General features: G+C 45.6%; 1 protein-coding gene across 1 annotated transcript in view; it reads left to right on the top strand.

Annotated features, from left to right (window-relative positions):
* OTOP1 (otopetrin 1) overlaps nt 1-26868 on the top strand; it is a 116935-nt gene that overhangs the window by 32749 nt on the left and 57318 nt on the right. The window contains exon 4 of the mRNA XM_075569388.1: nt 6957-7015. Within this exon, the coding sequence (XP_075425503.1) occupies nt 6957-7015 (59 nt within the window). The remainder of the gene's footprint in view (nt 1-6956; nt 7016-26868) is intronic.

The raw sequence follows: 26868 nt of genomic DNA, 5'->3' as shown, positions 1-26868 counted from the left end.
CCTCCTGTTTTATTTAGGCGATCTTCTGCCATCCCTTAGCTGACCTTAGGGAGACCGACCGTCCTTTTGTTGTTTGTGGAAGTGAGAGAGGTTGATCTTGAGGGTATGTTTGTCATTGCAAACCAGTGCAGCCATTCCAAACTAATAATAGGTCAAGAGCTTTAAGGTATCATTCTGGTTTCTAAAAGTATACCCCACCAATAAGTGGGGCTTATTTACTACTCTTACGCAGGATTTCCCTCTTTTATGTTTAGGTTTATGTAGGCTAATAAAAAAATAAAATAAAGCCTGTCTAAATTGTTAATAAAAACATAACTGAACTGCGCAAATAATACACAAAGGGACAGAATACACAGGACAAAAATGTATAAACTGAATACTCTAAACTCTCCCTGCAGCTGGCCCAAGGACTCTTACTCAAAAGTCAATTGAAACGCACAAAAGATGAAAAGAATGGACGTATAGTGCATGGGAGAGATAAAAACAAAAAAGACAGACCATAGTGCACTCTGTGTGGAGTATAATAGAGCCCTACTGAAGAATCTCACTTACAAGATAATGAATAAAAAATCGCAGAAAACAGGGATCTTAGCTGTTCATATGGCTTCTAGATGAGATCCACGTTATCCACCTCAGTAAAGCTCCCTGCACGATCCAACAGCTGGGCTCACCCGGATTCCAACGTTTCTCCCAGATTTTCAGAGAGAGAGAGATTAAGATAAGGAAAAGGAAAGGGTACCAAAGTACAAAGATGTATTATATAACACGTAAAAACATCAAAAGGATATGTTCCACCACTAGGCTCAGCATACGTCAGGAAGCAGATCCTCTGAAATAGTAAAAACACTTGACCAGGGAGGCGGTCAGGCGGTCCCCCCCCCCCCGCCCGCTTTGTCCCTTTACATAAATAAATAACGACAGAAGACGGTAAACTGGAGGTAAAATTGGCCGCGGCTATTTTATTAATACATAAACTATGAGGAGTAAATGCCACTCCTCGCCAGAGTGTACTTTCCCCAGGAGGGGGAGGGGAGGGTCAGCCGGCCCGCGCCGCTGGCGTCTGCGCGAGCGGATTATCGACGTCATGAATATCTGACCTCGCCCACTCGTGCTCCCCCCGGGCTCAAACGACCCAGCTCCAGTCTGGCAAGAACAAGCACCTACCACCCACGAGCCGCCGCGACAAAGGCAAAGCCGGTCAACGACCCCTCCTGCTTGGAACCTTGTTCCTTTCACGATCAGCAGAGTAACAGACTTCCATACTGCAACGGAACAGAGAAGCATTACCATCGCATACAGTACATGTCCCATGTTACAAATCCCCCGCCCACGCTTCATTAACGGTTACCGCTAGATTGCCCCAACCTAATTAAGGGGACGGGTGGGAATTCGCTGGCGGGAGGCAAAGAGGACTTGCCCCCGCCAGCTTGGCCTTAAGAGACCACGGTTGGCTCCTCCCCTGGACAGGGGAGGGCGATGCGAGGGCGGGCCAGAGGGGGGAAGGCCGCCCCCCCCCGGTCATGAAACCCCCCCACCTATAGCTGGGGGGGGGGTTGCTTTCACGGATTGTCCTGCATATCAGTCACAGTACTCTTGCCTTACGTGATGTTCCACCGATAAGTACAGGTATCGGGCTGTTCACTAGGATGCCCTTGTCCATAGTCATTTTTCTAAACCCAAGTCTGATTTTCTGGCTACATGGCTTCCACCTAAACCAGAAGGAACTCATAAGTGTGGGTCCTGTAAGGCTTGCACGCATATAAAGACCAGCAAGACCTTTTCCAGTAATGGTAAAGAATACAACGTATGTGGTTTTTATAACTGCAAAACATCAAGGATTGTCTACCTTATTACTTACTGCTGCAGTATGCAGTGTGTGGGCAAAACTGGCAGAGAATTTTGCTGCCGCATATTGGAACACATAGGATCCATCAAGAACAATGTAGACACCCCAGTCTCCAGGCATGTAAGGGAACATCATCAGGGTGACACAGACTCCTTATCTTTTCAGGGAATTGACCACGTTCCCTCCACCATCAGGGGTGGTGATTGGGACAAGAAACTCCTGCAAAAGGAGTCTAGGTGGATTTTCACACTATCCACCTTAATCCCCGACGGATTAAATGAAGGGTTTTTGTTTACCCCGTTTCTATGAATACATAGGTTTACACCTATGTCTTTTGTGTACTGTTGGCTCTGCCTGGTACTATTATCTCATCAGGCTATCATGACATCTCAGGACTACAGTATTCACAGATATCCAAATACAGCATTGGAGACATTTTATAAGGAACCATTTTATATGAACCATCATACCTTTATGTTTGGAGTGTTCACAGTATGTTTAGTATATCTCTTCACCTACTGGTGATCTCCTCAAGAAACTTCAGTTTATTTCTACACATTCACCAACAGGGTAAGGAAGAACATTTATTCACCTATAGACCTGTGTGGCATGTACATGAGGGGGCATTATGCATCATCCACATTCATCCACTGCATAGCTAGAAGAGCACAGACCCATTTATGCATTTATTATTAAAACAGCAAGATGTACAACCTGCACTGTCAGCCTATCTTGTACAGCAGCCGAGACGTGCCATCAGTGGTGTGTCTAAGGGGCCGATGCAGTAACTTGCGAGAAGGCTGAATTTGGTTGTTTTATTGCGAGATTGGCATGTAGTATGCAGTTGATGGCGGTATGTGTGCGAGTTACCTGAAAAACGGCATATGCAATTGTTGCCGGAAATCAAGCGCCGGCGGGGTGGCGAGAATGGCTATTTCGCCATATTAAGCAGCACGCAGAATTCAGTAGATGCCGACTAAGATCTCGGGGGTGCGCGGGAGAAACTCCTTGCGAGAAAAGCGCCAAAAATCTGCGGCACCAACAAGCAGGCGAGAGCCGAAAATTTCAGCTGCTAGTGACATTGTTGTGTCATTGTACTGTTGCTGCTGTCAGCGCAGCTTCAATTGTGTTACATGTCATTCAGAACCTGTTACATGTGTTGTTTATAATAAAATACATTATTAATGTTAGCCAAAGGTGTCTGTCTTGTGAATGACAAGAAGCAGGTATGTTCCTAAAACTATCTATTGAGGGACAGCGCTGTGAAAGCCTTGCTAATGTCACTAGCAGCAAGAAACACACTGCTGTGAGTAACAGAATGCGTCAAACTATCATGAGGTTATTTTTTCATGTTCAAAAGTTGCCGCCAAATTCTTCTTCAATACAGATACATGACGCAATCCCCCTCTTGCTGCATGCACGGGTTACAGTACACACAGCAACTCACTGACATGTAAGCTTTGCAACAGAGTCCAACACACAGACACAAATGTACATGTAATGTCACAAGACACATGCACACATGTATCACCTTTTGACATGTCAAAGAACAGAAGACACAACTGTAGCACTGCACCAGGTTTGTTTCTAAAAGTATCTAATGAGGGACAGCAGTAAAAGGTTTGCTAATGTCAGTAACAGCAAGACAGTCACTACCGTGAGTAACTGAATGCTTTATGCAAGAAGGAGGTTTTTTTATTTATGTGCAAAGGTTGACGCCACATTCAAGTGAAATACGGATACATGCAGTCATCCGCCACTGACTGCAGGAACGCGCAACATGTGCAACTCACCAATTTCCCTCACAATCGCCATTTACTGCATTTAGCGGCAAATTCCCGCCAAACACAGGAGATTTAAGCGCGCTGCCGACACACACATATCGCAAGTTACTGCATCGGCCCCTAAGTCTCAATATGAGATATACACAGTGCAGTTGTCATGACGCGTCTCGAGGGGAGTATTACCTCTGAGAACGCGTGGATAGGCCAGCATCGCAACCAATGAGCCTCCGCAAGTGCTTGGTTACCATGGCAACACTCGCGCTTATAATCCTCACCAGTAGTCCTTGTTACCCGCCCCTGATGAAGCCAGTAACGGTGAAACTTACGTAGGGTACGTCTGACGACACTCCCGTGCGACGTTGGCTCATCGGAGAGGTGTGGGCTTGCTCCTTGTCTGAGTGCTTCGTAGACTGCATCCGTGGGCAGCAACAGCACTCGGACATTATTTTATGCTTACCTGACTACTAGCCTTCTAGGCTCTGTATCCCTTTGCTTATAAGTATCCATACAGTACTTGTGGGGCTGCCAGATTGTTCTTTATATTGTGCCACATTAAAGGGATTCTTTTCTGTCTCAGTTTGCCATTTGTCCCCATTTCCCTGTGAGCACCACCCTATTTACACTGTTTGGTCACTTTCTCTCCTGGTTTAGAGCAGGGTTCATTTCAACGTAGTCTCCTTTTGTATCTATCCTATGTGGTGCATACTCAGTGTGGCAGGTTTACATGGGCACATCCAAGACCTTGGTAATCTGTTCTTGTATATCGGAATTGAGTAGTAAAATGTAGAAAAGAGAGGGGAACCAGTGCCTGGATAAAAAAAGGTATGAACATTATATATATATATATATATATATATATATATATATATATATATATATATATATATATATATATATATATACACACACACATATATACATACATACATACATACATACATACATACATACATATAATATGTATATTTTACTACTCAATTCCGATATACAAGAACAGATTACCAAGGTCTTGGATGTGCCCATGTAAACCTGCCACACTGAGTATGCCCCACATAGGATAGATACAAAAGGAGACTACGTTGAAATGAAACGTAGAACCCTGCTCTAAACCAGGAGAGAAAGTGACCAAACAGTGTAAATAGGGTGGTGCTCACAGGGAAATGGGGACAAATGGCATATATATATTATATATATATATATATATAATTAAGAATCGCACTCACAATGTGTACAATATTAAAAAGTCTTAAACATTCGTGTATACTGCTCAACGTCGGTTGTCGTCAATGGTCCCAGAGTGGCGTCCCAGCCCTTCCGGCATCTCTCGTGGGCTCCACGATGTCTCGCCACTATCCCTTCCGATGTTGTTGGTGGTCCGGAGCAGGGTCTAAGCCCTACCGGCAACTCTCTGGGCTCTGCTACGTTACTTTCGGTTTCCGATTTTTGGCTGATTATCGCGTCTACGGGTGCAGAATCACTTTTGAGGCCAAAACTATGCGTTTCGCTCTGAAAAAGCTTCATCCAGGACTCCCCCTGGATTCTGAAGAATAAATTGTTGAAGGCGCACATTTTGTTAGTTATCCATTCTTTTCAGTTTGCAGATTGGTTGTGTGGTAATGGTCATAGAATACTTATGTCAGTGGACAATCCAGCATTTTCAATGTAATTTGTGACCCACTTATCACAGTGGCATACATCGCTGATGTGGGGATTCTTTTCTGGTTGCTTAGGATTTTTTAAACTTTGTTTGGTTCATTGGTGATTGATTACTGGGTTGCAGGGTTTTTGTCTATCTTTAGTGACACTGGATCTTTTTACCCTAATGAACTAATAATTTCTTACTAGTCTGTGGGTCAGTGGTTAGGAGTTGAGATACATTCAAAGATTTTAAGGCTAGGGTCATAGGCACTATAAATGCTTGTTACCCAACAATGATCATGTTGTGAGGGAAGGTAAAACAGAACCATAACTAAAAGGTTGGGAAGTTGGTGGGGTATATTTCTAGAACATTTGTAACCAGAGTACACTAAAGTAGGCCTAATAAAATCCCCCACTGACCAGCATTGGTGTGGTGCTCTGATTTGACAATCGGGTTAAACAAAGAGGTTCAACTTGGTGTGGTAGTAGGGCGGGAGGACAAGGCCAGTTTAAGATGGTAAATGGCCTTGCCTGTGGTTGTGTTGGCTTGCCAGACTGCGGCACGATTATTTGATAGCTGGTATATCATGAGTAATGCTCCTTTCTGCGTTTGGGACTGATTCCCATTATCTGCTTATCCGGAATTCCACTAGCCGTGGGGATTACTAGCTGCTGTTATGCCGTAGACTCCAGATCACTGACGTATTCTGGTTATTGATCTAATTTAATAAAGCTGTGGCCTTCTTTCCCCAAACAAGTGTAGTGTGTTTATTTCATTCTATGAGAGGCAAAGGGAAGTCTAGGACCTGAACAGGTCATGTGAGTCTAACAGATTTATAGTCATTCTCACTTATTACCAAGAGCAGTTTAATTTAACTCGCCACAACCTCTAAATCTCACTCATTTTTGTACTTGAAGGTTAACATCTCTATATGAAAGGAACTGTAGGAATCTAAAAGGCCAGTAACAGATTGAGAACCAAATGTGTCCCTGGATTCTGTTTTTTTTTAAACTATTGAACATCATTCAACATGAGTTGAAGGAGTGGCTCAGTGAGTGAGGGCACTGAGTTTGAACCTGATTCCAATCCTGGTATCGCCTCCTTGTGACCTTGGATAAATAACTTTATCTCCCTGTACCACTGGCACCAAAAACATACATCTAGGCAGGGACTGTGTCTGTAACCATCCTGCGTACTGCGTGCTACACTGTAAATGTGAAGAGCTTTGCGTCCCATTTGGAAATGAGCGCTATATGATATGTTGTTTGTTATTATTATTTATCAGGGCAAAGCTCAATGGACCCTACTCTAGAAAGGCTTACTTTCTAAAATGTTATATTATAGATACAAAGTGTAGAACTTTTTTTTCCATTTTTTTTTTTTAATAAATGTAGTTTTGCTTTATGAACAAAGTAAACCTGTCCGTGTATATAAACGAAAAAAGACAATGGTATTCGCTCTCTTTTTTTGGATTATACAATTTTATTTGCTCTAAAAATGAGACCATTTCATACATGTCAACCTGTGTAATTTGTATTTGCCAGTAAATTGTTTGCATGTCTCTACTTTCCAACAATTAAGGGATTCAGTGTTCTTTATTGTACATTATTCGCATTGATTTGCATGCAGTAATTTGTTTATTTTCAAAGACTAATTGACTTCTACAATGTGTTCTGTTTCTTCCTAGGTTTACTTTTTATGGTTTCATGCAAAGGATATGATCCAGTCATTTAAAACACTCGAAAGGTAAATTATTTCTTATGGTGAAATATGTTATTGAGTATTTGTAATTTTTGCTGTGGAAGAGTTCAGTTCCCTTCAAATGAATGGGGTGCACATCTTCTCCAGTACAGGGAAGGGGTTTTACAGCATATTGAATAAGGGCACATTTTTTATTTTGCATATCCACATCAACATACCAAGGCACTGTGCTCCAATTTTGCCTAGTTTGCGATTTGGAGAATGTCAATCATGAATAGGATGAGAAAATGTATATACATATACCAAATGTACGATTTTTTTTTCTCCTTTTCATTTGATGCAGCCAAAATCAGAATAAATTGGCTCATTAAACCATAACACAATTGTCTGTGTTAATACATCTCACCCCCTCTCCCCTATCGAATTACTAATTATTGCAGACCCCTTCTGTGACAGGGTGTGAAGCTTTCTTTAGAGTAATATACCATATGACAGGCCTGCACAACTTGTACAGTGAGAATGGCCAAACTGCTCCAAGGAAAAGATTTGGGCCGCACGGGTAAAATCATCATCATCATCATCCTCCTCCTCCTCCTCATCATCATCATATCTCCCCTAAAACCCATCATCAACCTTTGCGAGACTCCCCAGCGATCTCTCATACCCCCATCTCTCCCCCTCACCCATACACATAATACTTCCCCTCCACATCAAACACACAATACCACCTGCACACCACACACATCCCACCCCCCCTGCACCTCACATCACTCTCCCCCCCTGCACCTCATCACTTTCCCCCCCTTGCACTTCACATCACTCTTCCCCCCCCTGCACCTCACATCACTCTCCCCCCCTGCACCTCACATCACTCTCCCCCCCTGCACCTCACATCACTCTCCCCCCCTGCACCTCACATCACTCTCCCCCCCTGCACCTCAAATCACTCTCCCCCCCTGCACCTCACATCACTCTTCCCCCCTGCACCTCACATCACTCTCCCCCCCCCTGCACCTCACATCACTCTTCCCCCCCTGCACCTCACATCACTCTTCCCCCACTGCACCTCACATCACTCTTCCCCCCCCTGCACCTCACATCACTCTCCCCCCCTGCACCTCACATCACTCTCCCCCCTGCACCTCACATCACTCTCCCCCCCTGCACCTCACATCACTCTCCCCCTGCACCTCACATCACTCTCCCCCTGCACCTCACATCACTCTCCCCCCCTGCACCTCACATCACTCTCCCCCCCTGCACCTCACATCACTCTCCCCCCCTGCACCTCAAATCACTCTCCCCCCTGCACCTCACATCACTCTTCCCCCCCTGCAGCTCACATCACTCTTCCCCCCCTGCACCTCACATCACTCTTCCCCCCCTGCACCTCACATCACTCTTCCCCCCCCTGCACCTCACATCACTCTTCCCCCCCTGCACCTCACATCACTCTTCCCCCCCTGCACCTCACATCACTCTTCCCCCCTGCACCTCACATCACTCTCCCCCCTGCACCTCACATCACTCACCCCCTGCACCTCACATCACTCACCCCCTGCACCTCACATCACTCTCACCCCCTGCACCTCACATCACTCCCCCTCCCCTGCACCTCACATCACTCCCCCCCCTGCAACTCACACCACTCTCCCCTCTCACAAGGAAAACAGAGTCGGCCCCACATCCCATTTCAGCAGCCCCCCACAACAGCCCCCCCAGCCCATATCAGCAGCCCCCCAGCCCATTTTAGCAGCCCCCCACAGCCCATTTCCTGCAGCCCCCCCAACCCATTCCATTTCAGCAGGCCCACCCCAGCCCATTTCAGCAGCCCCCCAGCCCATTTCAGCAGCCCCCCCAGCCCATTTCAGCAGCCCCCCACAGCCCATTTCAGCAGCCCCCCAGCCCATTCCATTTCAGCAGCCCCCCCACGTCAGCAGCCCCCCCCCACGTCAGCAGCCCCCCCCCATGTCAGCAGCCCCCACCCATTCAATTTCAGCAGCCCCCGCATGAATCAACTACCCCCCTCCCCCCCATGCTTACCTGACGATGGCGGCGGCAACAGAGATGGCGGCAGGGAAGCGTGAGGGAAGCGCAAGGGATGCGCGCTCTAGCAGCAGACCCGGAAGTTCCGGGTCGCGCTACACTGCTAGAGCATGTCACCCTGCTGGAGCAGGCTGAGGGGGGAAGGGAGAGTGTGGTCACACAGACACTGCTGGAGCGCGCTCCTACTTAATGCTGGAACGTGCTCCTTGTGTCCTTACCAGGGAAGGGGAGGAGGGTGAAAGGGAGGGGTTGAAGGGGAGGGGAGTGAAGGGGGGGGGAGGGAGTGAAAGGGGTGGAGGGGAGGGGGGTGAAAGGGGGGGAGTGGAGGGGGGGGTGAAGGGGGTCTGTCGCGGGCCGCACCGGGTGCCCCGGTGGGCCGTATGTTGTGCAGGCCTGCCATATGATAACAACAGATAACCTATTGTTATTCTTAAATAAAAGCACATTGGAAAAGACAAAAAGGTTTTGGTACTCTTATAGTATATAATTGTTTATCTTTGTTTCTTTTTAGTAGACAATTGTAGGTTTTCAGAAAATAAAAATATATTTGTATTGTTTGGAATTTGATAGTTTATTCTTAATTGAGTAACAAAATGTTAAGAATGTACCTGTTATTAATTGAGATACATTATAACACCAACTGCTCAACCTGAGTACTGGCTTATTATGTTCATTTGTAGCTAGAACAAATATCTTTGTTGATACTTGAGCAGGGAATGGAGACCCTTTCCATTTTTGACAATACCTTTGTCCAGGGGAGCACAAACCTTTTTCCCTGCACCCCCCTGCCGGCAGTTCCCCTCTCTCCACGCCCCCCCACCCTTACCTTTGCTCCGGCGGCGTCATGATGTCACGTTGCCATGGCGACATGTGTAAGAAGCCGCCGGAGCCAAGGTAAGAGAGGTTTACAGAGGCCTTCACTGCTTCCCCGGCACTTGATTCAAGTGCTTTCGGGAAGCGTGCAGGGCCTCTGTAAACCGTGCGCCCCCCGGGGGACTCGCCCCCCAGTTTGTGCACCACTGCCTTAGTTTATGCTCATGAGGGGTTCCTCAAATTTTACAAAAGTTCAGAAAAACAGAATGATAACCATATTAGACTCGGTAGCATGAAACATGTGGAAGTCCTAATAGATGTTTTCAGAAAAGAATTGTAATGTTAGGTGTGATTTATTAATGACCTGAAAGAATTTATACTTCAACCCAACAGAGTGATGAAAATCTCAGTTTGGAATATTGACTTGGTTTGTAGTTGTCCTGTCAATGTGTCTGTGTTTGTTCTTCCTGTTACAGTGTTGGTTTTAGTTTTCCACATAAGTATTTGGGCAGCTTTTTTTTTACATTGGAAAACAAATACTCTAACAGGATGAACAAACATGGACAGAATACCACATCTTTGTACTAATTGTGAATTGTGAATACTTTATTCATGCAAAAGGAAATCGAATTTGTAAATTCCTGTGTATGTCTCTCAGACTCACAAAATGAAGAATTAACAGAGATGTGTGATGCATGACACAATACGAAAATCAACCTCATACCATATCTAATAACTGTGCATGATGCACACACAAGTTTTGAGGACAGGAATTTTGTGAAGTGGACATGTGTTAACTTCTATTACGCCACTGTACAAAGGTGTCTATGTAGTTGTTACTGTCTTTTCCATGTTGACTGGGTTGCATCTGTAGCCATGGCTGGGCCAGCTGACTTTCTGCTTTCCCTATCATGTAAGTTCTAGTAAGATTAAGACAGTGACAGGCTATCCTATGGGGCTTTCCCCCCCCCTCCTGCAGCTTCTGTGAGTGGCAGAAGTGGAGATGACATGGGAGTCTGCATGTGTCCAATAAGGATGCAGACCCTGTACCCTCTCCTTTTGTACCAAAGAGGAGGTGTCCTAAATTATAGAGCTGAACCCAGCCCTCACAGGGTGGGGTTCAAGCATTCCCTCTTCCCTTTCAAGGGATGAGGATGTAAGCTAAGTCTCCTCCCGGCTGGGAGGAAGACATGTGCTCAGTCCCTCATGGGATAGATGCATTCCACTACTCTAGTGAGGCCTCATCATTACCAGCAGGCCTGTACCATCCAGGAGCCTGGAAGCTATCCTGACAACTGATTGCAATCGCTGTAAGAACATCATGCAGTGGCTGCAGAATAAAGACCATCCCTATTTGTATGTCTGGCTGAGTCACAATCTATTAGACAGATGTATGGGGATAAAAGACTGTCATGGTGGGGATTGCCTTCAGCTCTACCAGAGCCCACTGTGGCTGGAGGTGCTGGAACCAAGAAAGAACATCCAGGATCACCGTGAGCCTGTCCTGTTTCCCCACGTCATCGCAGAACACTCAGCATCGCCTGAGCCAAACAGGTACCGAGAAAAACACAGGACTGTAGCCAGGGTAAATCTCCCAGAGGGGGGGAGGAAGCAGTGCTACAAATGGTGGCGCTGCGGAGATGCAGGACAGGGCAGGCTCTTTGGACTTGGCAGTGTTGCAGCAGTTGTAGGATTTGTACTAAAAGAGGCTGGGGCCAGGGCCCCTGATGCTACTCCAGGGATCCTTAGGCACCCATGTTAAGTATACACAACAATAAGACTTAACACCGCTCACCTCAATAGATAATATTGTGTAATAAGGATGGTGCATATAGGGAAAGCCAAATGCACATATACAGTATATGAACAAACGGGGTGGTAACAGAAACACGCAAAAGACCCTTATTTAGTGCACTCAATCCAGTACAGGCATACCCCGCTTTAAGTACACTCACTTTAAGTACACTCGCGAGTAAGTACATATCGCCCAATAGGCAAACGGCAGCTCGCGCATGCGCCTGTCATCACGTCCTGAACAGCAATACCGGCTTCCTACCTGTACCGAAGCTGTGCGCAAGCAGGGAGACTATAGAGCCTGTTACAAATGCGTTATTTACATCAGTTATGCACGTATATATCGATTTGCAGTACAGTACATGCATCGATAAGTGGGAAAAGGTAGTGCTTCACTTTAAGTACATTTTCGCTTTACATACATGCTCCGGTCCCATTGCGTACGTTAATGCGGGGTATGCCTGTATATGAAATGTGATTACAATTAATTGTACAAATTGCTGGCAATTGGATACACAAGACCTATAGTAACCGCTTCCATCGCTGTGGGAGGATGGATACCATTAAAAGCCCAAATCTGGCCAAAAATAATAAAATTTTATTAATATAACTACGACGCACGAACAAGTACAAAGAAAATAAAAACAATGTTAGGGGTAATTCCCAGTATAACGATTGTAGTGGAAAGTGTATATAGGCATGCATACCTTTATGATGGATAAGTGCACCTATAGCAACTCCAACAGAATATCAAGCATTCAAATAGCAACCTGTTAACATTACATGTCATGAAAGGGTGTAATTAGATGGGAAGTGGTTAATTAACCCACTGATATCCCTGGCGTTAAGGATGCATATCCTAGTATTGCAGCAATGTTGATTATCCCAAAGCCACACACACAGAGAATAAATGATATATAAAATATGCAAAAGTAACTACATCTGCCTGTTGCTTTCTTGTATACAAATGTGTGTAGTTTGCCATTCTTCAGTGTTACTGTTGTATCCAGAAAGTTCACTAGATTTGCCAAATAATCTATTTTGAGTGTAATTGATGGGTGGAATGAATTCATTTCTCATAAAATTGTTGTACATTTTCTTTATCCCTGTCCATATTATAAACAGATCATCAATGTATCTGTAATATTTGTAAGGTTTGTGGAATCATTTGATTAGGAATCTCTATTGCCATAAAAAGATTGGCATATTGCGGTGCCATCCTGGTGCCCATTGCAGTCCCCATTTGTTGTAGGTACATTTCCTTGTTGAAGCTGGAGTGGTTGTATGTCTGGATGTATTCTATCAGTTTGGTAATTACTTCAGTATTGTGTTTCTGATCCAGGGGTGATGTTGAAAGGAATTACAAGCATGACTCTCTGTTATCTTTGTGGGGGCTATTACTGTAGAGGGACTCTACATCCAGGGTAACTAGTAGTGTGTTTGATGGTAGTTGTTTATTGAAGAAATCAGTGGTACTGTATCTTGTATGAAGCTGTTGGTGTTTGTGACTCGTGGTTTTAGGATATTCTCTATAAAGTCAGATATTTGTGCAGTGAGTGTATCCATACCTGTTCTAATTTGGCCTGCCAGAGTTCACTGGTTTGTGGATTTTGGAAAACATGTAGAAGATACCAACTCCTGGGTATCCCGTATGTGGCAATGTGGCACGTCTCTTAGGCTCGTGACGTCAAACTGGCAATCAGCAGAATAGCACAACCGGCAGTATACACAAAGTATATACACTTTGTGTATATACGCGGTACAATGCGAACCCGGAAGTAGCTCAGAGACAGAGTCAGCTGTTCCCGGCGCGTGAGACCTAACTTTTCAAACTCAAGACCGCCTCCAAGCCATACACCTATCCGGCAGGGCAGCATGGACATACATTTTTAAGAAACATGCTGGACTACAGATTCTTTATATGTAAGTTACTATGTGCATTTTATTGTTCTGTATACTATTCATATCTTTTACCCGTGGTGCACTTTGTGCTTTTTTTCCCCTCTCATGATTGGTTCACCTGTGGAGTTAATCTTCGGTGGACATCTGTGGAAGAGGGGAATACCTCCACGCATAGGAGGTGCAAGAGGGGGGTGTTGATCCACTGAAAGATCTTTTAGGCATGAGTGCGGATCAAAAACTCTTGATATGTCCCACTTAGTTACAATGTTGCTTCCAACAATCCCAAAGGCATCATGGCTAATTATAATGGCTGTGCCTGTGCACTTTAATTTGTGTAGTTTTCTGCTCATAGCTGTTTAATAAAACTTAGATTTACTGACACATTTTGCCATACTCGCACAATGAACTTTGGGGTTTTCTGTAAACTTATTTCCCCAGAGTCTACTCTATTGCAAAACAGGGGGTAGAAGAGCATACAAAAATACCACAATAACTGTAGTACCCTTTTAATGTGGAAAAATGCAACTGTTAAAATAATCAAACCAGAATGTATAAAAGAACCAGCAACTGTGTGGCAATTTCTAAAGAAAAGTCTTGAATCGGCATGTTAATGGAAGTGATACATCACACAATGTTGAGGTAAATAAACCATGTTTGAGTCCGCGTGTAGGTCAGAGGCACAGTGTCCCTGCTGTCTGGCCGTCTGCTGTGTTCTCTGCTCTCTAAAACGCTTCGGCGTCCCACTCCTTTGTCTAGGTGATATCGGTGGTGGTAGTGTAGGCAGATGACGACGTCACTCGGGCTGGCTTGGCTCGGGGACTGCTCTGCTCTTACACTTGATGCTTCTATTTCACTGCTTGCTTTGTCAGGAGGGTCCATGTCCGTCCCCTCTGCACAGGAGTTCTTATATAGGGCTTTGATTTAACCCGTGTAGGCGTTCGACAAAAAGTACATTAACATTCAATCTGTGTCCACAGGGCTGCCGACAGATTTCCTAAGGCCCAGATTTCCTAAGTTAGGACTGTGTCCCTCCTTACCCCATGTCAGCGGTCTTGTGGGAACCTTAATTTCCCACCTCGCAAGCACCGTTTGCTATTTCCCCCCCCTCTTTCCATGTATTTCTCTCCCCATCTCACTCTTACCTCCTCTCTTCCTCACTCACTCCCCCTGCACTCCTTCTCTTACATCCCCTCTCTCCTCTCATTATCCCCCCTCCAATTTCTCCACTCTCCTCAATCCTACCCTCCTCACACTCATTCACTCCTTCCCTTCTGGTCATCTGGCCACACACAATCCAACCCACAATAATTAACCCCACCGCCCACAATTGCATAAAACCCGCCACCAAATCAATAAAAAAAAGCACCCCCAGATATATAAAAAAACCTCCTCCACAAATACATACAACCCCTCCCACCCATCAAATATATACAACCTCCTCCCAACCCCCAACACACACAAAAAAAATGCCCAAATACACACTCAAAAAGACCTACATCTGTGTGGGCCTCAGATAGAGGCCCTGCATTGTACCATGATGGAGGACCACAGCTGAGGAGAGCAAGGGCCTGGCTGCCAGACAAAGCAGTTGGGTCCGACCTGTCATTGGTCCCAACTTCTTTGCCTTGCTGCCGGTCCTCTCAATGCTGGCGGGTCCCGGGTCTCCCCAGACGCGGGCATCCCTTACTGTCACTAGCACTGTCCCATGCAGAGCCTCTGATACTGGTGCACACGGGCCTCTTTCTGATGCCGGTGTGCACCAGAAGCTGGGCCTGGCATGCGCCAAAGTCAGAGAGGACCAGCATGCATCGAAGTCAGAGACTCAGCGTGGAACAGCGAGAGGACTGGCATTCCGGGCCAGAGGTCAGCCCAACAGCTTTGTCCGGTTGCTGGGCCCCCCACAGCCACCGGGCCGGGGACACTTGTCCTGGCTTTCCCCCCCTGTCGGCAGCCCTGTGTGCCCACATGGAGAACAGTACACAGATAAGATATTACAATACGTATGTGGTATATTATAGTTATTTGCTGATTGGTAAAGGTACAAGAAGGAAACCTTTACTTGATGTATATTGTCCAGTTGTTAGTTCAATTAATGCAGTTCACAAGGAAACTATAGTACAATGTCTGGAGTAAACAGTCTCAGCAGAGAACTAGACTCCCTTAAATAATAATAATGAAAAAAGTGATGCCAAATTGAGTGAGATAATGATTGACTGGGATCACATAGGGAAAAAACCCTAATAGGAGGACTAGGAGATGAAATATGATGCCAAAAAAATTATATTGAGTACATATAAATAAAAAAAAATGTATTATTACTATGAAGTTAAAAAAGAACCAATGGAGAAGGTACAGTATAAGGGATTTTGACAAGATTTCGAAATAAATGTAGATATAGAAATTATGTAAATGTCTACATTGATATATAAAAAATGTAATATGGTAAGAATCTGTGCAAATATAGCCACATTGTTTTTGGTTGCAGACTGAAGTACTGTACTGTGAAGCAAATTGTGTGTCATTAAAACAGCATTTGATTCAAAATCCTTAATCGGTTGTGTAGTATTAGGTCATTCTTACTGCATTTTCTCCCCCATTGTTTATGCCATTTTTAATGGATTAAGCTTCCTTATGTCTCTATAGCAACTACTGTATTTAGAAAGGTACACCACTTCCTCTTTTGGAATAGGCTACCATATTGCGAGTCTTGGGAAACTAAATCTTCACCGATCGATCTGTGGAGAACGGATCGATCAGCAGCTTAGATAATTACATTGGCGTAACTACAGCGTAAGAGGCCCCTGAGTATTTCCCAGTGTCACATGCCACAATGTCAATGGAAGAGGACTGCTCTTACAGAGGCCCCATGCTCTCCCACCGGGAATCAGTTTATTTGCTCTGGGGAAAATCGCTGGGCCTCTATAACCACTTGGGGGTTAATCACGAGTCGGGAGGGTCCTGAGATCCTTTGCCCCCACCCCAAGCTGTGGCCCCTGGGATTTTCTGGGCATTTAGGGCGGGAGTCATGCCACTGCATAAAGGCAAAGAACTGCTGCATTTTTAAAACCAAGAAAATCAGGTAAAAGGAAAAGGCCCCTTTAACAGTTCATCTCTTCTTACATTCTGGCTGCTCACACATAACCCTTCTGTTAGAATTCTGCAGTCAAGATGCAAACGGAGGCTGTAGAGGCCAGTGTTCAGTAACGATATATGCTCTCATTTAAGCTATAACTGTTTGAATGTAATCAAGTAGTAGGCATTTTCATTCTAAGGGATATAGATACATATGTAGCAGTAGTAGTAATACTTTGAGCTCAGATGTACTGTATTACAAAAAGAATAGTCTTAGAGGAGAGAGATCATGACCAAAAATAAAGTACAGTATTTGAAATCACAGGAGGAAACACTGAGTCACGCTCTGTAAGAGCATACAGTACCAAGACCTGTTTTCTATTGATCACCAGAGTAAACAGTTTTCCTTAGATACAACACATTCATTTGAAAACCATCAATACTTTCAAAATGCTCTTTGCTATGCAAAATCAACATTGTTGTTTTGTTTTTTGGTTGTATAGCCATGCCTGGTCCAGACTATCTTTCTGCCCTCCTGTCACGTAAGTTCTAATAGATACAGACAGTGACAGGCTATCCTATGGGGTTTACCCCCCTCACGCAACCTCCCTGAGTGGCAGAAGAGGTGGTGACACTGGGTCTGTGTTGCAGTCAATCACGGTGCAGACCCTGTGCCCTCCGCTTTTGCATTCAGGAGGTTGCATTCCAAATTATAGTGTCAGACCAGTTCTTCCCCTCCTGGGGTTGAGTTGTGAGTCAGTGTGCCTTCCCACCCCGGGAAGGGAGAGGAGCTCAACTCATCCTGGGGAAAAGTGAACCAAGATCTGTGCATAGCACAAGGCCTCAACATTATCTGCTGGCCAGCACCATAAAAGTGCCTGAAACCCATTCTCCATTATATGCAAACGCTGTTATACCATCTGCAGAAGCTGCATCAAATAAAGACCCTTTTTATATACTTCTGACTAAGTTGCAGTCTATTGGACAGAAGTATAGGAGAAAATAACTGTTGTGGTAGGGACTGCCTGCAGCTCTGCTGTAGCCTACAGTGACTGGAGGCGCTGTCACCAAATGAAAAGAACCTGAGGATCACCTAGAGCCTGTCCTGTTCCCCCCAACATCGCAGAAGCTCATCTCTTCTGGACACTCACAGGTAACCAGCACCATATACAATAGACCTGTAGCCTAGACAAAATCTCCCAGGGGGACGGGGGAGGGAGAAGCGGTGGAGGGTAGCAGTGCTACAGTTGCAAATTGTAAGACACTTTGGAAGTGAAGAATCAAGACAAGGTGAAACAAAACTGACGCAAAATGTACCATTTTCATCTTGCGCCTTTGCTGTAATGTATTGCGATCTTTACTCCGTGTTCTTGTGATTTAGGGACTGTCATAGGGAGGAGTTACATGATTTAAAGATTAGAATAAAGTGTATGAAATGCTGTGTCTGTGCGTCAAATATTTTTCAGGTATTTGAGTAAAAATAATTCACTCAGCCTGCAGTGGTATAAACTTTTTTGACAATTTGTGTTGCATGTAGTACTTTTTTGTTTTTTTTTACATTTGACACAAATACAAGCAAACATGGAGCAATGCATCAACTCAAAACAAACTTCTATTCACACTTTCTTATTGTGATACACCACCTCACACTGCTTTGAGGAGTACAATATCAACTAGAATCTTCAGGAAACCTTCTATAAGTAATCATTTACAGTATGGATCATTGTAAAGGAATTATTACTTGGATTTTCACATATTTCAAACCAAAATGTCATTATATATTAATCTGAGTCGTAATAATAGATACAGTTAACCTGGTCAAACAAATGACACAAAAATTATACTTTTTCAACATTTATTTAACAAATGATTAAACATTCAATATCCATGTGTGAAAGTATGTGAACCTTAAGATTCAATACCCCTTGAGCAGCAATAACTTCAACTAAGTGTTTGTTCCCTGTAACTGCTGGTCAGTCTCTCACATCGGTTTTGAGGAATTTTGCCTCATTCCTCCATACAGAACTGCTTCAACTAAGGGACATTTGTAAGGCTTCCTTGCATGGACAGCTCGCTTCAGGTCCTCCCACAACATTTCGATGGGGTTTAGGTACATACCTTGACTAGACCATTCTAAAACGCAGAATTTCTTCTTCTGCAGCAGTTTTTTGTGTAGATTTCCTTGTATATTTAGGATATATGTCTTGCTGCATGACCCGCTTCCGCTTCAGCTCATGGATGGATGGCCTTACATTCTCCTCTAGAATCCTCTGATATAAGGCAGAATTGATGGTTGTGTCAATAATGTCAAGCTATCCTTGTCCTATGGCAGCCCCAAATCATCACACTCCTACCACATGCTTGTTTTTCGCCAAACATAAAGTTTGTCACTGAGGCCAAAAAGTTCTACCTTTGACTCGTATGTCCTGAGAGCATTGTTCCAGAAGTCTTGTGGATCATCTATGTGCTCTTTTGAGAACTTCAGACGGGCAGCAATGTTTTTTTATAGAGAGCAGTGGTTTCCTCCTGGCTATCCTTCCATGAACACCATTCTTCTTCAGTCTTTTTCTGATATTTGAGTGATAACACTCACATTAGCCAAGGTGAGAGTGGCCTGCAGATCCATAGATGTTACTGTTGGGTTCTTTATGACTTCCTGGATGATTTGCCGATTTTGTTCTTGGAGAGATTTTGGTAAGACGACCGCTCCTGGGTAGAGTGACTATGTGTAACGACTGCCCGCAGACCTGGCCAGTCCCCAATACTGAGGTGCGTAAGGGCATAACACGCACCCACAGCAGTGAGGGCGTGCCCGGAGTGTGGTATGATGCGTTTCCGGGCCTGGTGAGAAAGGGTTAACTTGATACTTGCTGTGTCCGGGGTGCCAGAAGTCCAAGGGTAGATATCCGAGAGCCGTAGGTCAAGGGCAGGAGAGAGCAGCGTAGTAAGGTCCAAAGCCGAGTCCAGGGAGTAGCGAGGTACACGAAGTCAACGAGAGCTAAGATCAAATCCAAGGGTATCCAACGGGGGCAGCGACAGGAACTAGAGCTGTAATACAGAAGAGAGCCAGGCATAGACGACCGAACAACCGAAGCCACAGAAGAACTATGCAGAGCGAGGAAGGAGAGGGCAGACTGGGGTTATATATGCAGGAGGACCAATGAGAGCAAGAGGTGGAGCAGAGGCCTGTCTGAGCAAGCACAGGGATAGGTTCTGGTGCCCAGAGTGGGAGTCAGCCAGGTGAGTGGTGGAGACAGCCGGTAGCTGATGGGAGGTGAAGCCAGCGGTGCAGGAGGACGGCAAAGAGGATCGGGTGCACGCACCCTGTAAGGTTCCCGTGCGCGCGCCCTGTAAGGTTCCCGTGCGCGCGCCCCGGCTGCGTGTTGGAGGATGTGGCATGCGCTGCGGAGGAACGGCATGGCGTCCGACCGGAGGAGGTAAGGAGCCGACGGGGAGGGGGTCTGGGACGAGCGGCCGCACTGAGAGCCTGGGTGACGGGGACACGCTGAGAGGCGCGTGTCCCCCGATCCCTTACAGTACCCCCCCCTTGAGGATCGGACTCCGGACGATCCTCCCAAGGTTTGTGAGGAAATTTCCGATGAAATTGTTTAAGAAGAGCTGGGGCATGAATGTGATGACAAGGTACCCAGGAACGTTCCTCTGGACCATATCCCTTCCAATGAACGAGGAACTGAAGTTTGCCCCTAGAAAAATGTGAATCGAGAATGGAGTGAACCTCAAATTCTTGTTGCCCTTGTATTACGATGGGGTTGGGTCTGTGAGAACGGTCCGGAAAACGTACATTCTAAACGAAGGGTTTCAGAAGGGAAACATGGAACACTGAGGGTATCCTCATGGTGGGAGGTAGCGAAAGTCGATAGGCTACTGGATTGATCCGTTTCGAGGACCTTGAAGGGACCCAAGAATCTGGGCGCCAGCTTCTGAGAAGGAGTTTTAAGCCAGACTCTGTCTCCAGGTTTGTACTCCGGGGCCACCTGACGTCGCCGATCTGCTTGAGCCTTTTGTTTTTGGACGGCCCCTTGCAAGGCTCTTTGAATCTTTTTCCAGGAGTCTTGAAGATTAGAAACTTGGATATCTGCTGCAGGTACACCAGAGGGCAGGGAAGAGAGAGGAAGGCTGCTGGGGTGGAACCCAAAATTAATGAAGAAAGGCGACTCAGGGTAGTAGGTCCACCCAGTTGTCTTGAGATTCTGACACAAAGCATCTGAAAAACTGCTCCAAGGTCTGATTCATTCTCTCAGTCTGGCTGTTGGTCTGTGGGTGGTAACCCGAGGAGAAGAGGAGGGATATGCCAAGTCTCTGAGAGGAAGCTCGCCAAAACTTAGAAATGAATTGAGTAATCCTGTCCGAGACAATGGTGAGTGGAACGTCGTGTAGCCTGAAAATTTTTCTTTCGAAAATATGTCAGCCAAGGTAGCTGAATTGGGGAGACCCTTGAGTGGTACAAAGTGTGTGTGCTTGGAAAATCTGTCCACTACTACAAGGATCGTATTCATCCCCTTAGAAGGAGGAAGTTACACAATAAAGTCCATGGTAATATGCTTCCAAGGCCGTTCCGGAATAGGAAGGGGAAGGAGAAGACTGGATGGCTTGTGTCGGACGGACTTGCTCTGAGCACAGACTGGACAAGCTCTGGTGAAATCAAAAATGTCTTTGCTCATATTAGGCCACCAAAAGGTCAGTTTAATAAGATCCACTGTCCTCTTGAAGCCAGGATGACCAGCTGATCTGGAAGAATGCCCCCACTCCAAGATCTTGTGGCGAAAACGTGGAGCAGCATACAGACATCCTTCTGGCACCTTAAATCTCCTAGGGATATGAGCCTGGGCTTTGGTGATCTCATCCAGGATGTCGAAAGTATTGGCCGAAATAATGTATTTTGCAGGAAGAATAGACTTTGAAAATTCGTTAGATCCTTCCTCTGTAGAGAACTGGCGAGAAAGTGCATGGGCCTTGATATTCTTGGTACCTAGAATATAAGAAATTGTGTAATTGAAACGAGAAAAAAAAAGTGCCCAACGTGCTTGACGGGATCCCAGACGACGAGCCTCCTCAATATGCAATAAGTTTTTGTGATCGGTGAGAATTGCTACTGGCTCTTTGGTACCCTCGAGGAGGTTTCTCCATTCTTGCAAGGCTAACTTGATAGCCAAAAGTTCACGGTTCCCGACATCATAATTTCTCTCGGCCAAAGAGAATTTCCTAGAAAAGAATCCACAAGGATAGAGTCTTTCCTGGGGTTAGGACCTTTGCGAGAGTACCGCCCCAGCTCCCACATCCGAAGCGTCAACCTCAAGGGTGAAAGGAAGAGACGTGTCAGGGTGACGAAGGATGGGGGCAGAGACGAAAGCTTTTTTTAAGAAACTCAAAGGCTTTGATGGCATCTGGGGACCATGCTGCTGGATCAGCCCCTTTTTTGGTGAGAGCGGTAATGGGTAGAGCGATAGTGGAGAAATTATGGATGAATTTCCGATAGTGGTTTGAAAACCCAAGGAAACGCTGGACGGCTTTTAAGGAGTTCGGCAACGGCCAATCTAGAACAGCCTTCAATTTTTCAGGATCCATGGTGAAGCCTTTGTCAAAAATTATATAGCCAAGGAAGGCTGTGGATGATCGGGGGAAGAGACATTTTTCCATCTTCGCGTAGAGGCTATTGGCATGAAGCCGAGCGAGGACCACCCTGGTGTGACGAATGTGCTCCTCCAGGTTTTTAGAGAAAATGAGGATATCATCTAGGTATATGATGATGAAAACACCCAAAATGTCCCGGAAGATGTAATTCATAAATTCTTGGAAGACGGCTGGGGCATTGCAGAGGCCGAACGGCATCACTAGATATTCATAATGACCCGGACGTGTGTTGAATGCAGTCTTCCACTCGTCACCCTCGCGTATTCGGATTAGATTGTAAGCTCCTCTCAGGTCAAGTTTGGAAAATATAGAGGCTCCTTGGAGCCGGTCAAAGAGTTCCGAAATTAGAGGAAGAGGATACCGGTTTTTAACCGTGATTTTGTTAAGCCCACGAAAGTCGATACAGGGTCATAGGAGCCATCACGAAGAAGAAACCCGCCCCGGCCGGGGAAGTGGAATTCCGAATTAAACCTCTTGAGATTCTCCTGGATGTAAGTCGCCATAGCCTCGGTCTCGGGCACGGAGAGGGGATACGACTTAGACTTAGGGAGTGTGGCTCCAGGAATTAATTCGATGGGCAGTCGTACGAACGATGAGATGGTAAGACTTCCGCCTGAGTCTTGTTGAAGACATCCAAAAAATCACGGTATACCTCAGACAGGGTAGAGAGAGGAGGTGAAGAAGCGTCGAGACCAGCGAGCACGGTAACGGGAGGAATGACCGCCTCCTTCAAGGTAGGACCCCACTGGATCGGTAATTCGTCTGCCCAGTTGACACACGGTTTGTGAAGCTGGAGCCACGGCAATCCCAAAATGACCTGAACAGTAGGTGAGTGGAAGACATCGAAGATGATGACCTCCGTATGATCATCCATGGTGGTCAGGGTGAGAGGAACAGATTCCAATATTATAAACGCTGGTTGGAGCGGTTGACCATCGATAGCCTCAAGACCGATGGGTGACTTCTTCTTGACTAACGGAATTTGATTGTTGCAAGCATAGTCGTGATCCAAGAAGTTGCCACCAGACCCGGAGTCGATGAAGGCTCTCACTGCTACCCGGACATTGGGACCCTCGAGAGTTATGGGCAGAAGAATTCTCTTCGGTAGCTCTTTGGGAAGAGAGGGGCAAGGAGAGATGGTACCCAGTAAAAGCCCCTCAACCTTTTCTGGGCATTTCTCGTTTCCCAGTCGCAGGCGACAGTGACGTAGTTGATGTTCCGGGGACCCATAGTAGAAGCAGAGCCCCTCATTTCGGCAGCGTGTTCTCTCAGCGGTCCGGAGCTGCTGGCTACCAATCTGCATCGGTTCAGGAGCATCCAATGCAGGAAGAGCCAAGGGAGGAGACCTAGGAGAAGCAGACGTCTCTCTTGAATGCGCTGGTCCATCCGGATGCTGAGGGCAATAAGGTCCTCTAGAGATGATGGACGAGCGTGAGCCGCCAGGTCATCCTTGAGGGATTCGGAAAATCCCTGCCAATATGCCGCGGAAAGGGCTTCATCATTCCACCGAGTCTCCGCAGCGATGGTGCGGAACTCCACCGCATATCTTGCAGCCGACCTGTGACCTGGGAGAGATGAAACAAGGAAGAAGCGGCAGTTTCCCTACGCGCTGGCGTGTCAAAGACCTGCTGGAACTCTCGCCGAAATCTGGGGTAGTCTTGTGTACTCTTAGCTCTGTGCTCCCAGAGAGGAGAAGCCCAAGCTAGAGCGTCGCCCGTCAGCAGGGCGTAGACATAGGCCACCTTAGAGCGATCTGTGGGAAACCGAGATGGAGACATCTCGAACTGGACGTCACATTGGTTCAAGAATCCCTGGCAAGTAAGGGGGTCTCCGGCATACTGGTTGGGAGGTGGAATACATGGCTCTGAGTGGCCCATAGGTACTGGGGCAGGAGGGGACGGTGCAGCTGGCGAGTCCCACAGGGAGAGGTTAAAAAGCTGCTGTGCCACGGCCGTGACTTGATCACTTAAAAATTGCCAGTGATCCATAGATACACCTTGGCCCACCTCAGGGGGTCTGCATTTGTTGGGCTCTGCATAATGTAACGCCTGAATGCCTGCAGACCTGGCCAGTCCCCAATACTGAGGTGGGTAAGGGTATAATATGCACCCACAGCAGTGAGGGCGTGCCCGGAGTGTGGTAAGATGCGTTGCCGGGCCATGTGAGAAAGGGTTAACTTGATACTTGCTGTGTCCGCGGTGCCAGAAGTCCGAGGGTAGATATCCGAGAGCCGTAGGTCAGGGGGAGGAGAGAACAGCATAGTAAGGTCCAAAGCCGAGTCCAGGGAGTAGCGAGGTACACAAAGTCAACTAGAGCCAAGATCAAATCCAAGGGTATCCAACGGGGGCAGGGACAGGAACTAGAGCTGTAATACAGAAGAGAGCCAGGCATAGACGACCGAACAACCGAAGCCACAGAAGAACTATGCAGAGCGAGGAAGGAGAGGGCAGACTGGGGTTATATATGCAGGAGGACCCATGAGAGCAAGAGGTGGAGCGAAGGCCTGTCTGAGCAAGCCCAGGGATAGGTTCTGGTACGGAGAGTGGGAGTCAGCCAGGTGAGTGGTGGAGACAGCCTGTAGCTGATGGGAGGCGGAGCCAGCGGTGCGGGAGGACAGCAAAGAGGATCGGGTGCACGCGCGCCCTGTAAGGTTCCCGTGCGTGCACCCCGGCCGCGTGTGGGAGGATGCGGCGTGCGCCGCGGAGGATGCGGCATGGCGTCCGACCGGAGGAGGTAAGGAGCCAACGGGTAGGGGGTCTGGGACGAACGGCCGCACTGGGAGCCTGGGTGATGGGGACCTGCTGAGAGGCGCGTGTCCCCCGATCCCTTACACTATGGTATTAAACTTTCTCCATGGATATTGAATGTTTAATCATTTGTGGTTAAATAAATGTTGAAAAAGTATCATTTTTGTGTCATTTGTTTGATCAGGTTATCTTTATCTATTATTAGGACTTGGGTTAAGATCTAATAACATCTTAGGTTTGAAATATGTAAAAATCCTAAGTAATGATTTCCTTAATCACCATCACCGTGATCTGAAACTTTTACCATGATATGGCTGCAGCTTGCATGTTATGATGCTGCATTTGCAATTTACAATACGTATACAGATGTACCACCAATAGAAGATAATAGCTGCTAGCAGACATATAAATTCTCCATCTCAAAGGATGGCATCACATGGTACATGTACCATTTTTGGGAAAAAGTGAGGGGACCACATTTGTACTTCAACCAATAGGATTGGTTATATACCACGTGACTGGTCTTCTGTGACGTCCCAGGTCTTTTATAAGTCATGGAAGACACTACATCCTGTGGTGAAGATAGAAGAAAGAATGCATCTTTAAAGAAATAAATATTTGCACCATATTCATCTACAAGCGACAGAGTATCCAGTGCTTCGTGGCAAGTTTTGATCCATTGACATTCACACAGGATTGCACCAGATTTAAAAATGTCAGCAAGTCTAGATTTATTTTCCCTACTTTTCTGTTTCTGTTTATTTTTGTGCCACCTGGGCTGGGCTTTTGTGGATATTTTTTTTTAATTATTTTTTTTTCTGGCTGGGCATCGACTCTTTATTAGATTTATCTCTTGGTGGCCATGAGGATGAGGACAGCCTTCATCCTGGCTGAGGTAAGTAATACATTTATTTAGTGTCTATATTGATAGCCACACTGGCAATCTAGGCCACCATTGAAGGCCTAGATCACCACAGTGGCAATCAATGGATTTAATCGCTATTTTTTAAAAATATGTTTATATTTTTTTTAATGCATTTATTGGTTGTTGTTTTTTTTATGTTTTTCAATGAGCATAAGTCCTATTAGCCACATCAGCCTCTGCAATTACTACTATGTGGCTAGCCACTAAGATAGTTAAGGGGGGTAAGTAATATATTTTTATATTTGAATATTGTTAATTAATATTATAGCTTCCATTTATTTGCAAATGTGTCTATCTAGGCCCACGTTGAGAGGGCCTAGGTAGCCACAGTGACATCAATGGGTTTATGGTTAAAAATTATTTTAAAAGTATTTTTCATTTCAAAGGTTATTTGTTATAGACATGTATGTTTTTAGAATGCCCAAAAGCTCTATTAGCCACATTTGGCTAAAAGGGCTATTGGCCATTAAAAGAGAGGGAAATTTGCGCTCCGCAAACCTCCACTAATGTTAAAGAGTTACCGTTAAATATCAGGGGTATTGAATGCAATATATGTGCAAGGTAAATGTTCCTATATTCTGAAAGTTTTATATAAATATACTGACATGCACCATGTATACCTTTGCAAAATACAAAATCTGTGGTGTGTAAATGTATTGTTAAAAAAAAAATGTGTAGATAACAATAGTTTACACTATGATCAAAAAAAATGGACAAATCAGTGTCCATAGATATAACGGGGATGGTATATATACCCCACTCAGTCCATTGTTATAGTACTCTCTGGTGTACTCTTAGAATGTATGTCCAGTCCAAAGAAAACAATCTGTATGGTGAAAGCAGCCCCAAAGCAACGGATAACCAATCCTGTGATAGAGATGACGACAAAACACAAACAGGGGCGCTTTTGTAACAGTTACAGTATATAATATATAATTTATAACTGG

This window comes from Ascaphus truei, chromosome 1 (genome assembly GCF_040206685.1).
Source record: "Ascaphus truei isolate aAscTru1 chromosome 1, aAscTru1.hap1, whole genome shotgun sequence".
Lineage (NCBI taxonomy): Eukaryota > Metazoa > Chordata > Amphibia > Anura > Ascaphidae > Ascaphus > Ascaphus truei.
The sequence above is the reverse complement of the archived record's forward strand: the minus strand, read 5'-3'. Positions and strand labels throughout refer to the sequence as shown.